The sequence below is a fragment of the Sander vitreus genome, chromosome 13 (genome assembly GCF_031162955.1).
Source record: "Sander vitreus isolate 19-12246 chromosome 13, sanVit1, whole genome shotgun sequence".
NCBI lineage: Eukaryota > Metazoa > Chordata > Actinopteri > Perciformes > Percidae > Sander > Sander vitreus.
In genome coordinates, this window is record NC_135867.1 from 30,134,783 (window position 1) to 30,151,644 (window position 16,862).

A 16,862-nucleotide genomic window follows, 5' to 3' on the forward strand; every position below is an offset into this window, starting at 1 on the left:
CCTTGTCAACAGTCTTGTCACTTCCAAGGGGGTAAGCTTCTCCTCACAACGTGTAGATCCTATGGCACCATTTTGATGCTAACAAGCACTCAGCTCCCGTTAGCATCCCATTGACTGCCATACATTTTGACGTCACTTTGACAGTGAATAACTTTACATCTGAAGAGTTTAAAGACTCTATTTGTCCGTTGTTTATTTCTAAAGAAACATGACAATGTATAAAAGGCTCCATTACCTTGTATCTCACGTTATGGCTCCGTAGTAGACATTTTTGTAAAAATAACGATTGTGTCATAACCACGCGACTTACTGTCGCATAGTAGAGGAGTTACCGTATAGTACAGGAGAAGCTCTCAGGCAGTTTGGACTTACATTAGCTGTTTAAGTTGAATTACTAATGTTAACTAGCATTTTAGTTAGCAATAATTAGCCTGTGCCTATGTTATCTCCTTACATTACCTACGCTCTCCGTCTCTGCAAGACTGGGAATGATTGAGATTTATCTTGGCACAGCTACCAGAAGACTTACAACTTTCAGACAGGTTGCTCACGTGACATCTACGTCGTCTCGCTCAGTTGGAGGCTGCTCAGTAACACTCGGCGCTCACCGGAAAAGTGCTTCTAATATCCTTCACTGGCAACGGGATCTGTTGGTCCATTCTATATACAGTTTATGGTCACTTCCCGTCTGGATTACTGTAACTCTCTCCTCTTAGGCCTCCTCCATAAACTTCAACTGGTCCAGAATTCAGCTGCCCGCATCATGACTCAAACCCCCTCCATCCACCACATCACTCCTGTCCTCCAACAGCTCCACTGGCTCTCGGTCCAGTTCCGTATCCAGCATTTTCAGGAATGGTCCAGAACTCCACAAGGACCTCAGGCGCAACAATTGACCCACTTCCACCACTAGGTGGCACTATAGCAGAAAAAACGCATTTGGCCCTATAACTCCCACACCGTACATTCAAAAACCATACATCCACGCGTTCCCTGGATCCAACTGAATCACGTAATATAGGCCACTTCAAACTTTTATGCGTGAAAAATCGCATCGCGATTTATGGAAAACCTACTTTTTCGAACTCCTCCTAGACCGTGCGACCGATCGGCATGAAATTTGGCAGGTAGCATCTCCAGATGGGCCGGACAAAAAGTTAATAAAAAGAATTTTGATAAGATAATAATTGCGCATATTACGCACAAACAAATTTGTGTAGCTAACTATGAAAACACCAACTTTGCCATATCTCAGCCAAAATAAATGCCATCAAGGCCAAACGCCCTTGCGTTTTACAAAAATTGGCCACTAGGGGGCGCTACAAGTACAAAAAGTTTATGTCAAGAACCCCTCATCCGATTTTTACAAAATGTGTTGGGTACCATCTAGGGCCACTCCTGAGGTCAACCCTAGAGTGGGGTACTGAGGGGTCAAAGTGGGCGTGGCCTGTGAAACCCACATCTAAATTTACTACTTACGCTAACAACTTTAAATTTACAGTGTAGATATACAATGGGTCATGGACCACACCTACCAAAAATTACACATGTGGCACGATAATGGTTTTTTGCCTTTAACTCCCACATTACACATTAAAAATCCTTACATCCACGTGTTCCTTGAATCAAGCTGAATCACATGATATAGGCCACGCCCATTTCCACTTAAATTTCGTTCAGCAATATCGCGCAATGCGCAAAACCAACTTTTTCAAACTCGTCCTAGGCCGTGCGACGGATCAGCACGAAACCTGGTACGTAGCATCTCCAGATGGACGTGACCAAAAGTTACTCAAGGAATTTTGCTACGTTAAAGTATGCGCATTTGCTGACCAAACTAATTTTCCTAGCTAGCTACCACACACGTATCATATCTCGACCAAATTAAAGGTTATCAGCAAGGAACTTGAGATCATTGTTCAACATCCCACTACGATGCTCTGTACCACATTTGGCAAAGATCGGCCTTTAGGGGGCGCTATAAGCAACGTTTATTTGTTTTGGCCAATAACTCAATGCATTTTAATGGAAAAAATTGCAATTGCAATATCTCTGCCACAGTAAATGCAATCAACACGAAACTTGTGATGTTCGTTCGGCATGCCGCTCTGAGGCTCTGTACCAAATGTGGTGAATATCGGCCATTAGGGGGCACTATAATCAACGTAGAAGTTTTGGCCCATTTACTCTATGTTAATGCCATATTTGCAATGGGAATGTACCACAGACCTTGCAGCTCACACTTCTCAATATTTACTGAGGTTTGCCTCCTACACTTTTGCGTGCTCCTTTGGTTTTTTACAATAAACAAACTTCTTAAGCCACCTGACAAAGTTTCTACAACCTTCACAGTGGACGAATGCAACTCTTTTCTCTCACTTTTTCAATCCAAAATCAACACCATTCATAGGCGCCGATGAAAATACTGAGCACCCACGTGTGCCAGACTGCCAGTAGGCTACATTCATTTACAGTTAAACATTGCAGTTGGTGCTAAGTGGAGAGTCTGTCATAGTGTGATTGGTTATGTCGGTGGCATTGATTCTTAATTTCCCACGAAGCTGATCGCGGTAACGTGTCCGTTGAACTTTTCATCTCGAATCCTATCCGTATATCATTGTTAAAGGTAGTCTGTATATGCATGGAGGTGAACTGTTGACCGGTACGTTTGCAACGGCGTCATACCACAGTGATTGCAATTGAAATTAAAATACAATTACAATGAAATAGAAAATGTGTCAGGGTTGTAGGCTTGGACCCAAATGCAGGAAGGCGAGGAGAGTGCAGCAGTTTCAAATAATAGTAATTTAATAAGAACACAAAAAGACTTACAAATGTAAGCAGGGCAGGTGAGCAAATCCAAAAACACAGGAACACGGAAAGGACGAGGAAAAATCCACGAGAACAAAAAGCACAGCGCACTGACAAGTAACGAAAGACAAACGACAATCCACCAACAACAGACACAGAAAACACAGGGACTAAATACACCAGGTAAAGAGGACTAACAAGGGACAGGTGATACAACAGGTGGAACACATAAGACAATCAGAAAAGGCAGGAAACAAAGACAGGAAGACAAGTGACCAAGATGTAACCAAACAGTGGAATTCAAAATAAAACAGGAAGTTCATGAAAACAAGCAAAAAACATGAAACCAACTAAAACAAAGAAACTTGACACAAGGACTGGTGAACAGGTGAAAGACATCAGACAATAACAAAGGCGGGAAAACCAAAAGACAGGAAGTAAAAACAAGAAACACTAAGGGGAACAGAAAAACTCCAAAATAAAACAGGAAGTCCAAACACACAACAAACCCAATAAGATGTGACAAAATTGTAGAATAATTATAACAAAATAACTTGGTCACCGGGTAGGTAATGTGATACTGTAGATACGAGTGACGGCCACTGTTAGTTTTTAGTTTTACTTTGCTGCTTGCTGTGGTCTAAGACCAAGGGGGTAAGCGAGGATCCGGAAAACGTACCTCCTACGGGGAGATTCTGAGGCTAACAAGCCATCACCTCCCGCTAGCATTCCATTGACTGCCATTCATTTTGGCGTCACTTTGACAACAAATAACATTACATCTGAAGCATTTCAAGACTATTTGTTATGGCCCCATAGCAGCCATTTTGTAAAAATAGGCAAACGATTGTGTTATAAACACGCGACTTTCTGTCGTACAGTAGAAAAATTACTGTATAGTCAGGAGAAGCTCGCAGGCAATCAGGGGGACGTGGAGGCATACAGTCAAGGGAGAAGCCCATAGAGAGTCCATGAAAAGCATCAGAAAAAAATATTTCAGCAACGTTTTGGATTGGAAATACTTCGGTATGTGGCAAGTGAATTCATATGAAGTAACATTTATCCACAGCTACCAGAAGACTTACAAATTTTAGGTTGCTCACGTCACATCTACGTCATCAAGCTCAGTTGGAGGCTGCGCAGTACGCTCAGCCATCACCGGGAAAGTGATTCTAATTCAATTTAAATTCAATTTATTGTTATTTATAGTGAATTATCACCATGGACCATGGTCTCAGAACACTTCACAACAACAATTTAGCCCATGTAAAATGCAAAGTTAACTATTAAATATAAAATAAACAACATAAAAAGGAATATAATTGAAACAACACAGGTTAAGATTAAAACATGAAATAAAACAACGAAGGATAGTGCATAATAAAATAAACAATAAAACAAAGGTTCAGAGGTTATGGATTTAAAACATGTCCATTGAGCCTGCCTCCCTAACGTTGGATGGAAGACCATTCCAGAGGGAGGGTGCACAAAAGGCAAAGGCCCGGTGATCAGCTGATCTTGTTTTATATTTGGGATGTTCAGGAGACCAGCATCCATAAAACGAAGGGGGCATGCTGGGATATACAGGTGCTGGTCATATAATTAGAATATCATGAAAAAGTAGATTTATGTCAGTAATTCCATTCAAAAAGTGAAATTTGTATATTATATTCATTCATTCATTCCACACAGAGTGATATATTTCAAATGTTCATTTCTTTTAATTGTGATGATTATAACTGACAACTAATGAAAATCCCAAATTCAGTATATCCGAAAATTAGAATATTACTTAAGACCAATACAAAAAAAGGATTTTTAGAAATGTTGGCCAACTGAAAAGTATGAACATGAAAAGTATGAGCATGTACAGCACTCAATACTTAGTTGGGGCTCCTTTTGCCTGAATTACTGCAGCAATGTGGCGTGGCATGGAGTCCATCAGTCTGTGGCACTGCTCAGGTGTTAGGAGAGCCCAGGTTGCTCTGATAGTGGCCTTCAGCTCTTCTGCATTGTTGGGTCTGGCGCATCGCATTATCCTCTTCACAATATCCCATAGATTTTCTATAGGGTTAAGGTCAGGCGAGTTTGTGGCACCAGGTGTCTTCAATATTGAACCTTGTCACAATATTCTAATTTTCTGAGATACTGAATTTGGGGTTTTCATTAGTTGTCAGTTATAATCATCAAAATTAAAAGAAATAAACACTTGAAATATATCAGTCTGTGTGGAATGAATGTATACATTATACAAGTTTCACTTTTTGAATGGTTGAATTAAAGTTTCCACAGTCAGTGATGGTTTGGGGTGCCATGTCATCTGTTGGTGTTGGTCCACTGTGTTTTCTGAGGTCCAAGGTCAACGCAGCCGTCTACCAGGAAGTTTTAGAGCACTTCATGCTTCCTGCTGCTGACCAACTTTATGGAGATGCAGATTCAATTTTCCAACAGGACTTGGCACCTGCACACAGTGCCAAAGCTACCAGTACCATGGTATCCCTGTTCTTAATTGGCCAGCAAACTCGCCTGACCTTAACCCTATAGAAAATCTATGGGGTATTGTGAAGAGGATGATGCGATGCGCCACACCCAATAATGCAGAAGAGCTGAAGGCCACTATCAGAGCAACCTGGGCTCTCCTAACACCTGAGCAGTGCCACAGACTGATCGACTCCATGCCACGCCGCATTGCTGCAGTAATTCAGGCAAAAGGAGCCCCAACTAAGTATTGAGTGCTGTACATGCTCATACTTTTCAGTTGGCCAACATTTCTAAAAATCCTTTTTTGTATTGGTCTTAAGTAATATTCTAATTTTCGGAGATACTGAATTTGGGATTTTCATTAGTTGTCAGTTATAATCATCACAATTAAAAGAAATGAACATTTGAAATATATCACTGTGTGTGATGAATGAATAGAATATACAAATTTCACTTTTTGAATGGAATTACTGAAATAAATCAACTTTTTCATGATATTCTAATTATATGACCAGCACCTGTATGCTGTAAGTAGCTCACTTAGGTAGGCAGGTACAAGTCCTTTTAGGGCTTTGTAAGTCAAAAGAAGAACTTTAAAATCAACCCTGGCTTGCACAGGTAACCAATGTAAAGCAGCCAGAACTGGTGAAATGTGGCTACGTTTTTTTGTCTTAGTCAAAACTCGGGCTGCTGCATTTTGTACAAGCTGGAAACTTTTGGTCATACAGGCAGGAAGAGCTGAGAACAGTGATTCTAGAAATGTTGCCTAGATGGTAAAAGGTGGTCCTAGTGATAGCCTTTATATGTGGGCAGAAAGTTTGGTCAAAGGTGACGCCTAGGTTCTTAACAGTGTCACTCTCTGTGATCACGCAGTCGTTCAAAAATAAAAATGTTGTGCTCTTTTTGGCTGGCCTCACAGTGAGCAGCTCTGTTGTGTCTGCATTAAGCAGCAGGAAATTCTTGCCCATCCAATTTTGAATTTCTGCTAGGCATGCCTGTAATTTAAGAATCTGTGAATGATTATTTTTTATAAGAGGTACATATAACTGTGTCATCTGCATAACAATGAAACTGAACATCAAAGCTGATGATGATGGAACCAAGGGGGAGCATGTAGATGGAGAACAGCATAGGGCCCAGTACTGACCGTTGTGGTATATGTCAGACTCAAACTCAGGACACAGAATACCATCCAAATGTCTTTAATGTAGGTCTTGGTCAGGGTACCAAACATAAAAATTAGAGAAAAATTCTGGAAACTTCAACCCAAAAATACAGGAAAAACTCAGGAAACTTCCAGTCAAAAAAATACAGAAAAACTCTGGTGACTTCAAATCAAAATTGTTCCAATAAACTTAAAAGCACAAAGGCCAGGTGATAAATTTAACTTCACAGGAGACAAACACAGAAAGATCTGGCACAGCAGTAAAAATGGGTGCATCTGTATGACATGTAGAGTCTTGTAGTGATGAAACCAGACAACAACTAAGCCATGGAGAGGGTTCTTGTAGATGAGTTAACGAGTTCAAACAGGCAACAGGTGAGGAGTGCTTATAGGCTGGGGATAGTGAACGATGATACTGATTGAGAGGAGACTGTGTAGTGGGCGTGGCTGAGGGAGAGCCCAGTGCTGGTGTGACAGTATACCACAGCCTACCTTGCACAGTTCAGAAGTCGATTTATTAAAAATGGCACGCTGAGATCTACTGGATAAGTAAGAATTAAACCAAGAAAGTACTGTCCCTTTGATCCCAACATGTTTCTCAAGCTGGGCGAGAAGTAAAGTGTGGTCTATTGTATCGAAAGCTGCGCTCAGATCAAGTAGTAGTAGAAATGACGCTTGGCCATCATCACATGAAAGTAAAAAATAATTTGTAACTCTCGTCAGGGCTGTTTCCGTGGAATGACCAGACCGGAAACCTGATTGAAATTTCTCAAATAGGCTGTTGTCAGATTAGTGGGCAGTAAGTTGTTCCACAACAGCCCTCTCAAGAATTTTGGACATGAATGGTAAGCTGGATACAGGTCTATAATTCTGCAGAACATGAGGATCTAAATTGGGATTTTTGAGTAGTGGTTTTATGACTGCTGATTTAAATACTGCTGGTACCATACCTCGTGTGAGTGACATGTTAATAATAAAAAGAACGTGGTTACACAGAATGGTAAATAATTCCTTAAGGAGACTGGATGGTATTGGGTCCAGTTGGCATGTTTTGGGCTTTGAAGCAGAGACTATATTCATAAATGCATCAGGGGTGATGATATTAAACTGTGAGAGAATGCTAAATTGACTTTGCTTGTCTCCGTCGAAGTCTACGGCGTTGTGTCCATTTATTTCACTGTCTATGCCTACGACCTGTAGTTAAAGCTTTTTTAAGTAGCCCTGCTATTGGTGTAGGGCAGCTCTGTGAGACTTTTGTATTTTCTTTTACTGGGTTATTGTTATTATTGAATTAATATTGAGAATTGAATTATTCTCATTGTGAAAATCACAATTTCCACCTCTGATCGATTGTACTTCTGATGATTTCAGATGGGCCAAAGGAGGTACTGTGATTCCAGACGTGCCAGGTGACACCTATGAGGTTCTTGTGGATCACTCTTTCTTCACTGAGCCCGTTTCCTGTGAGGTCACCAATGCACTGGGCAACACCAACATCAGCAGGAACGTGGATGTCTACTGTGAGTTATTGGCAGCTTGATCAAACCAGAGGGCTGTACAGACACATAAGGTTCACACAGCACAAGCATAGAAAACTCAAAAATAACACAATGAGGGAATCAAGGAAACAACACAAACAGAAAAACACTAAATCCTCTAGAAAATACAGACATACAGTCTAAAATAAATATATTAACAACAAAAAGTCTGAATGCCTCTGGCCACAGAGCAGGACTGTGACACTGTGCAGCTAGCCTGCACCAGACCAGGCTAACAGTCAGGCTAACAGCTTGCCTGCTCCAGACCAAGCTAACAGCCAGGCTAACAGTCAGGCTAACAGCTAGCCTACTCCAAACCAGGCTAACAGTCAGGCTATGTCGGTTACACACCAACCAGACAGCCAACCGTCGGCAGAAAAGGCAGTTGGACTGATCAGTCTCCCCGAGTTGGTCAAAAGAAGTGCCTCAGAACACACCAAAGCGATGAGACGTAATACGTCTCCATAACAGCAGGCGGCGCTAATCTGTATTGTCGCCCAAAAATGAAAACCGGCAGCTGATTGGACGAACGCGTCACGTGGATTTGTTTTCTCCGGAAATTCAAAGCCAGACTGTCATGGCGGCTCGTTCAAAATACGATCTCATATTGTACTAAAATAGTTCACAGAAACGTGTTTCTGAAAACATTTTAAGCGAGAAATAGGCCATGCAGTTGCTGAATCTGTCTTCATTTCAGATCAACAAAGGTCAGTTTAAAAGATTTTCGTCAGATTTTGAGAGGCTTAGTCACGCTCATCTCGCTCCCCATTTCCGGGTGAGTCCCGACTGCCCTGTCTCCAACTGAACACGTCAGGTCGGCCAAAATGAAGGACGGCGGCCCCTCGGATGGACGACAGCACGGAACACACCGAACAGACTCGAGTCACCGACCTTGCCAGACTGTCTAACGGCCGATTATCGGCCCAGTGTGTAGCTGCCTTAACAGCTAGCCTGCTCCAGACCAGGCTAATGCCAGCCTGACAGTCAGGCTTGGTTAACCCTGGTGCCCTTTCTGTTCACTCAGCAGTCACTCTGCTGGATTTGACATTATTTGTATTCGCCTGCATTAAAATACCACAGGTACATAGCCTATTGCTGTTCAGTTAAGTACCGTTATTATTTTAACATTGTGACCATTATTTCTTTTTACATTATTTATGTAACAGTCATTGTTGCTTTTATATTCTGTTTATAAACACTGCTGCTCTTATTGTTGTTAGAGGTTTAATGAATACATTAGTTGTTGAGATGATTAGAAATGGCTGATGAAGTTGCAAAGGTCTTTTCAATGAAGTCAGTGATGGAAGGACTATATAAAGTCCTATACACACACACACGTTTCCATACACACACACACACACACACACACACACACACATATATCAATATAAAGGCTATTTTGGGTTAGGGGAGGATCATGGTTTTAGTTAAATATTAAAGTAAACACACCCTCAAGTCATGTTTGACTTTTCCAATATTGTACCATTTTTTTCTGACCTTAAGTGCGAGTGTCTAGACAAAAATAAATTATATATGCACGCAACGCTCTGCTTCTATGAAATGTCATTTTTTGTGCTAGAACTTATAAACAGAACCAAACAAAAGGTTGCTACAAGCGGATAATATATTGCAAAAGCTGATTTAGTGTCATGTGTGTGTCTTCCAGTTGGGCCAAGGATGGCGGCAGAGCCTCAGTCTCTGCAGGTGGACCTGGGATCTGATGCTATTTTCAACTGTGCTTGGACAGGAAACCCCTCTCTAACCATTGTTTGGATGAAACGGGGCTCAGGAGTGGTATGTAGTTCATTGTGACCATTTCTATAGGGCTGCAAGGGGGTGGATTATAAATTAGATAGTAAATCTATCACATGTCACCAAATATCAAGATTCAGTTGAAAATCAGGTACTCTATACAGAGAGTGCTTATTCTACATACAATGTCCATTTCCATACAATAACATTAATAATGGGAGTCATAAAGTGGACATATTATGCTTTTTCGTTTTTTCTGTCACATCTACAATGTTATAATGTCGGTTTTTCAAATAATGAGGTAAACTTTTTTTTTTAATTGATAATTAAAAAGCCTTTATCTGGGTCGCATTCCTGCTGAAACATGTCCGATTGGGTAGTTCAGAAGCCTTTATCTGTGATTTTTGACGGTAGAAAGTGCTGCTTCATTCCATTACAATCTGTAATCTTGGTGGACAATACTGGTCATTTCTCTCCTATTTCTTGGTCAAATTACTGCTGGGACATGTCCGGTTGTGTAGTATTTGGTTTTTAAGCCAAGTACAAAGCCCTGCTATATGGCTCCTCCGTTGCAGTAGCTCCAGCTGCTACTAGTGAAACAACAGCAAGGCTGCAGCATGGATGTATTAAGAGAACTGGATACAGTGTTCAGCGTGAAGCCCCGTACATTCCAATGAGAGTGCTCAAAAGCATGGAGCTCAGATCTTCTGCGTTGACTGGCCCATGACGTCACAATGGACATGCGCACCAGCAACAATTTGTGTTGTCGTAGCATCCGGTAGCAACATGCTCGTGTCTCTTACAAGTGGCGAACTCATGAACTTGCCGTTTTCGTTAATGTTTCGTTAAACATTGTGTTTTCGTTGTTCCTGATGGTTTACATTAGCCTGGGTAAACCCTGAAAAAACTTCCAGCAAATTTGAGATTTGCTCTGCAAGTCAGTCTGGCGAAGAGCCCATTCAAACCCATTTCCAATGTCCCCAAAATCGAGGCACCAATCACAACCGTTGAGGCAGGCTTTACGCGACGACGATAGCGCAGCGACGGCGAGCAGCTTTTTTTTACATTCAACATGACGGCTACCGAGGTGCAGCGTCACCCGGATCGTTGGTCTGATTGGTTGGACTATCCAATGCGCCCAGAGGCATTTGAGCGACATCCGTTGGTGACGCCCTTTTGGAAATGAACTGTCAATGAACCTTTCCCAGACCCTCTCTCAGTTTACATTTACAGTTACATGCTTATCTAAATAAACGATGGATGTATTTAGACAACCAAGGAGATTTAATTATTTCATGCTACTAGCTAGCGCTAGCTAGCTATTAAGGTTAGCCTGCAGTTTCGTGAACAGAGCTCATCCATGGCTTCATCCCTCATCCACGTTACAAGCTTTACAGCATACAGCCCTCATCTAAGAGAGAACCAAGACAATGTAATCACTATGTCTGTAGTAACATTATGTAGGCATATAGCTATTTATAATGTTACTGTTCTCTTAATACATCCATGCTAGGTACCCCTGATGTTAGCTACTAGCCGATAGCCCCGCCAGTTTGGGTAACATGTAACATGACGTATGTTACATACACGTTACAGGCTTTACAGCATACATACATCCCTCGGATGTATCATAAGATAATACCATGGACGTATTAATAGAACACATGGTGAATTATAACCATTAGCTATATCCATTATTACAGCTACAGGACCTCGGGAGAACAGTCATGTGAGCAGGCGGGCTCAGTCCCGCGGTTCTGCTTGCGTCCATTATGCGCGTGCATCGTAACTAGTTTAATAACTCTGGATTCGGCTACTAGTGAATGTTACAAATGTTAAAAACGTGACGTTTTAAACAAGGATCCTTTAAGTGTTCGGGCTGGTAAGTTGATGTACCCCCAAAAAAATTATCCGCTGAAATATAGAAGTTTCTTTCGCCATGCAAAGTCAATGGGAAAAGTCTTTCTGGGCCATGGGGTGCAGTACCACCGTTATCCGCTAACCCCATGGTGGCTTTTAGACATGGTGCTCTTCCTGGGGGCTTGGGCTGCAGTGGAGCTCAGATTCCAGGAAACACTCTGGCCAATCAGAGCAGACTGAGCTTTGTTATTAAAGAGACAGATGCGTCTCATACTGAGGGTGAATACAGGTGCAGCAGCCATGGGCAATATGAGAAAAATAGTGTTTTTTTAATTAATTTTTATTCATTAAAGTATGTAAACATGTTCTGATACAAACGCAAAACACAAGTATTATCCTGAAAATGCTATTTAATAGTTGCCATTTAAGAAGTAAAGATTAGGTTAGCTAAAATAGTAAAATGTACTCTGAGGAAACATCACCGCATTACATTTTTGTGTGTGTGTGTGTGTGTGTGTGTGTGTGTGTGTGTGTGTGTGTGTGTGTGTGTGCTTTACATACAGACGCTAAAGGGTGATTTTTGCATCGGTATCTGACACACTGTGTTACAGTAATGAGAGTAAATGTAATTTGTTACTTCCGGCCTTGCCTGTAGTTTAGACACATGCTAAATGAAAGGACAAATGTGTCATTGTAGCCAGATGTGCAGAAATCGAACTGTCTTGGACTGTGAATACATGGTATTACGTTTCAATTAATTGCATTTTCAAAAATCTCTCATTCTCTATTGTGATTTTGAACTTCTGTCAACCAATGTTTTATTTCAAAATAAAAAGAACTAGGGCTGTCAGGGTACATGTATTCATCCTGAAATCGTTTCGGTACTGAATTGGTAAGTGACATTGGATTCGTACACCCTGTGACCCAAACACGTCAAAAAAGTCTATTTATGTTGACTCACTGACGCACGCATGCAACAGAAATTCTGGAGTGTGAGTTTTACCCAGGAAGGTTTTGGCATTGGTTGTTGTGTTTCAGCTTTAGCATGCTAGTCAACTTAGTTGCGTTAGTCAAGCTCAATGGACAACCATTGTTTTGAAACTGTATGCCAACATTGTTAAGCTCAAGTTAGGTCTGTCTGTAAAAACACTTCAAACCTTTCATTCACCACGTGTCACTCGAATGTGTCGATTAGCTGAACGCGTTCAGGCGGCCTCTCACAGCAGATTCAGACGGTGCCAAAGTAAGAACTAATAATATATATCGCTGCGGATATGTGACCACAATCGGAGAATACCTAATTAAAGCAGATGGTCAAAGTTCTTGAGTGCATTTTATTCAGTTCATTGTGCTATCTGCCCTGTATACAAGTACAAGCTGCAGCCTAGTTTAGGAATTATCAACAGGTCAGCGTCTTATGATGGAGCATAAGACACCCCTTCTCTGTTGTACCAAAAACATGCCGAACTGTATGGCGTCAGGATTATGTCATATCTCGCGAGCGCGATAAAACATGCTCACGAGCTAATTATATTGTTTAACACGGGCAGATATTACTGTTCGCGCACCAATTCAACAATCGAGAACAGGCAGCTGCGAGCGTGAAACAAAACACAGGGAGAGGGAAAGAATGGCACCTGCGTGTATGAAACTAAGCAGCACGCAGCATGCGCACAGCACGCGCACAGCACGCGCACAGAGCAGCCACCCGCCAGTGTCTGCTTTGTCTGCAGAGATATGACATAATCCTGACACCATAAATCATGACCCCAAAACTGAGGTACATATTGGCACGTCATGATTCAGCTTAGTTTCAATGGCCACCTGGCTCTGGGGGGCTTATCTGTGTCAAGGAGCTCACAAAGCGGAAGTGAAACAGAGAGACTAGCGTCAGTCTGAGGACTGAGTGACGCTGGAAACAGGCTGCATAAGAGGATCAGCGTTTCCTGAGCTAATTGACATTCCCCCCATCAAGTTATGTTTTTGTTATGTCGGCATCTTTAATGTTTATCAAATGAACTGTCAAACAAGTGGCAATGCTGTCAGACACTGTGCCGAGGAACATTTGCATCTCGCAAAAGAAATTGCCACATACAATATTAAATGAAGTTAACTTCTCGGTTCATCTCAGAGTTATTTTTTATCAGGATATATCCTTTAAGGCCCATATAAAACAAATCTTATTTCTAGTCATAGTTTGATTAACTTTATTACTACTATAATATATATACCCTGCAGTGCCCTGCTACACCCTGCAGTGCCCTGCTACGCCATGAACTACTACAACTACTATTTCTAGTCATAGTTCCATTGTCTTTATTGTGACTATAATATAAAAGGATGTTTTCCTCACCACCTGAGGTTTAAACCTAAAGGGAAGTTTTTCCTCGCCACTGTCACACTAAATGCTTGCTCTTGGGGGAATCACTGGAATTGTTGGGTCTTTGTAAATTATAGAGTGTGGTCTAGACCTACTCTATCTGTAAAGTGTCTTGAAATAACTCTTGTTATGATTTGATACTATGAATAAAATTGAATTTAACTGTTGACACAATACAGTAACGTGAGCTATTTAAATGATCTGATACATGGCTCACCGTGTGTACTTCGTCCACAGCAATCCCACCAATCAGTCCCAAAACATCCCAGTTGGAGAGGAAATGACCTAAACATATTCTTTGTAAATCTTTACAATCATTCCCTGAAAGAACCAAGCAGGCCCGCCTTGTTGCACCATCCACATTTTCTTTAAAACTTGACATTTTCAGCATGTAGCTTGCTAGCTCAAAGTTTGTTGTTGTTTCCCTAAACGAACAGAGTTTTGCAAGGCAAGGGACATCTGGCAGGGGATCTTCCGGTGATTATCCAGTAAGTGAATTGTTGTCGATCCAGACTATGCCGTGACTGTTCCTGCTGTAGCTGATAGTGTTCAGCATAAACCCAAATTTCCCTATCTTTGGTATAATAAAGTTTACCTTAACCTTTGATAAAAACTAGAACCAAATTAATCACCCTGCACTTTTGCATGCTTTGAATCACATGAAAAATTAAAAACACAAATTTCTCAGCTTGTCACTTTTTTCACCCTGCAAACTGTGCAGCATCTCTTACAAATTGTTGGTGTCATTGACTAAGGTAACGTTAAGGTTGGTAGCTGCAGACTCCTCATTAACGCTAGCTGTTCCACTCACATCAACGTTAACGTTAGTTTGAAGCTCATGAATTGTACCTGATGTTTCTGGTTGGACTTGGACCTCTGTTGATGTGTCTGGCTCTGGCACACGCGTTCTTTTAGTACCTTTCTGAAGCCAGGCTAACATAACGACTTACAAACTCCACACACTTCTTTTTAGTTTCTATGTTTTCAGCAGTGAAAAATCTGTTATGGTCAGGCTGCAGGCATCAGACAGCTTTTCCAAACTGAGGTAAGTCACGTAGTGCCCTCTGGGTAGTGTAGTTTATGTAACGTTAGGGTCAATCTCTCTGACACTGACGCTTTCTCTGTCAGTGGTAGAGTACCGGCTACATGCGAGAAGTAGCGGTACGCAAGAAAAAGTGCAGGTACGCTTAAGAGTAAAATGTAGAAGTGCCGGTACTGCGTACCGGTGAGTACCGGCCCACTTCGAGCACTGGTTCTATAACTAGATAGAAATGACTAGTGTCTCTTCCAAACGTTGAAACTGTTTCCCTCACAACACAGGTGCTCAGCAACAAGAACACTCTGACACTGAAAGCAGTAAAGCCGGAGGATGCTGGGAAGTATGTGTGTCGGGCCGTAGTCCCCAGAGTGGGTGCCGGGGAGAAGGAGATGTCGCTCACTGTGAATGGTAAGAACAATGGCCTATTACGCACTGAATGGGAATGGCACTTTGTCCACACAGCACTTGGTCCCGTCTAAAGTAATGCACAGATTACACAGAGATGTTTGAGGTGCTGAGGAGGAAGAATCTAGACATGCTAATAAATCAATAAACTCTGCATTGTGCTGACATCAATTTAAATCTTTGTGTAGGGTTCATTACAATCTCAAACTTAAAGTGGCTATTTGTAACTTTCAGTTTATGTTGATTCTAGCGGCCGCTTTGGACAAAAGCGGTAGTGTTTTTACCACACCTGCTGTTCTAAAGGTCTTTTCTTTACGGTGCTGTATTACCCACTGTAGATTACTGAGTTAGCGTTACCATGAGGTCATATGAATGTTTTGCTCGGACAGAAAATCAACAACAAGTGTTGCATACGGTAACTTAACCTACTTTGGATGTATCTTGAGCTAAACCAGGTATCACTGTCAAGGTGTCACGAGTCATAGCATTAGGAGTTTGTTGTAGCAACAAATGTAATAATAACTTAGATTAATAAAGCTCATTTCATGAAACCTAAGGAAACTTTACACAGGTACAGGGGGACAAGTGAAAAGAAAATCGTAGGCCAACACGAACACGGACCGAAAATAAATAAAAGCTGGTGAAAGCCCATCCGTCGTGTGTCACTTTCCCTTGTAGCTTTTTGTTGTTCTTCGTTTAATTTCCTTCTTTCCTGTGATGGGCCTTACCCAGTATCAGCCATAACTACATAAACAGATAACTTATAAAATAAAATCTAAATACAGTTAGGCATACAGTTAGTCATAAAGATTCTCCTGCTACCTTTTACCTGGCTGGATACAATAACACAGGCTTTTCTGGTGTTACGCCGAAATCTGTGACCCATCAGAATGTGTTACTGTAGCACGTCTACCTGCCGCAAATCATTTTGTGACTTCGGGGGAAAAATCGGACCCGGGCAGAGGCATTAATAAAAACAATATAAAAATAGCGTTCTTTTCACTATTAATCTCATTTGCTGTTACAGGTCATTTATGATCATTAGATTAAAAATGACACAGTTCCAGAAACATTTAAAAGTTACATATAGTAAGATACATACACATAGTACAATTCTTATTTTTTTCCTTTGGAAAAACAACAGTTTTATAGGTTTTAAGCTAATACTATTCTTCTCAGTATTTAGGAGAATTTTTATATATATATATATATATATATATAGTAGGATAAATATTAGGGCTGTCAAAATAACGCGTTAATTTCGATTAATTAATCTGAGAAAAAATAACGCAGATTTATCCATTCCATATTGACGTTTGCATACAGACGAAAATCTGGTGCCACTGATATGTCTGCGCTTCTCTCTGATGCTCTGAAACAGACCGCTGCACGTGACACTAGTTAACACTATACTCGACAGCAGCTAACGTT

The 16,862-nt window shown here is 41.2% G+C and overlaps 2 protein-coding genes across 2 annotated transcripts in view; one reads left to right on the forward strand and one right to left on the reverse strand.

Moving 5' to 3' along the window:
* LOC144527451 (uncharacterized) overlaps positions 1-16,862 on the reverse strand; it is a 160,608-nt gene that overhangs the window by 90,200 nt on the left and 53,546 nt on the right. The gene's annotated exons all lie outside the window — the stretch shown is intronic.
* The window catches only part of LOC144528158 (kin of IRRE-like protein 3), a 125,347-nt gene that overhangs the window by 62,873 nt on the left and 45,612 nt on the right, over positions 1-16,862 (forward strand). Inside the window, exons 9-11 of the mRNA XM_078266634.1 lie at positions 7,829-7,977; positions 9,662-9,789; positions 15,308-15,434. Of these exons, the coding sequence (XP_078122760.1) occupies positions 7,829-7,977; positions 9,662-9,789; positions 15,308-15,434 (404 nt within the window). The remainder of the gene's footprint in view (positions 1-7,828; positions 7,978-9,661; positions 9,790-15,307; positions 15,435-16,862) is intronic.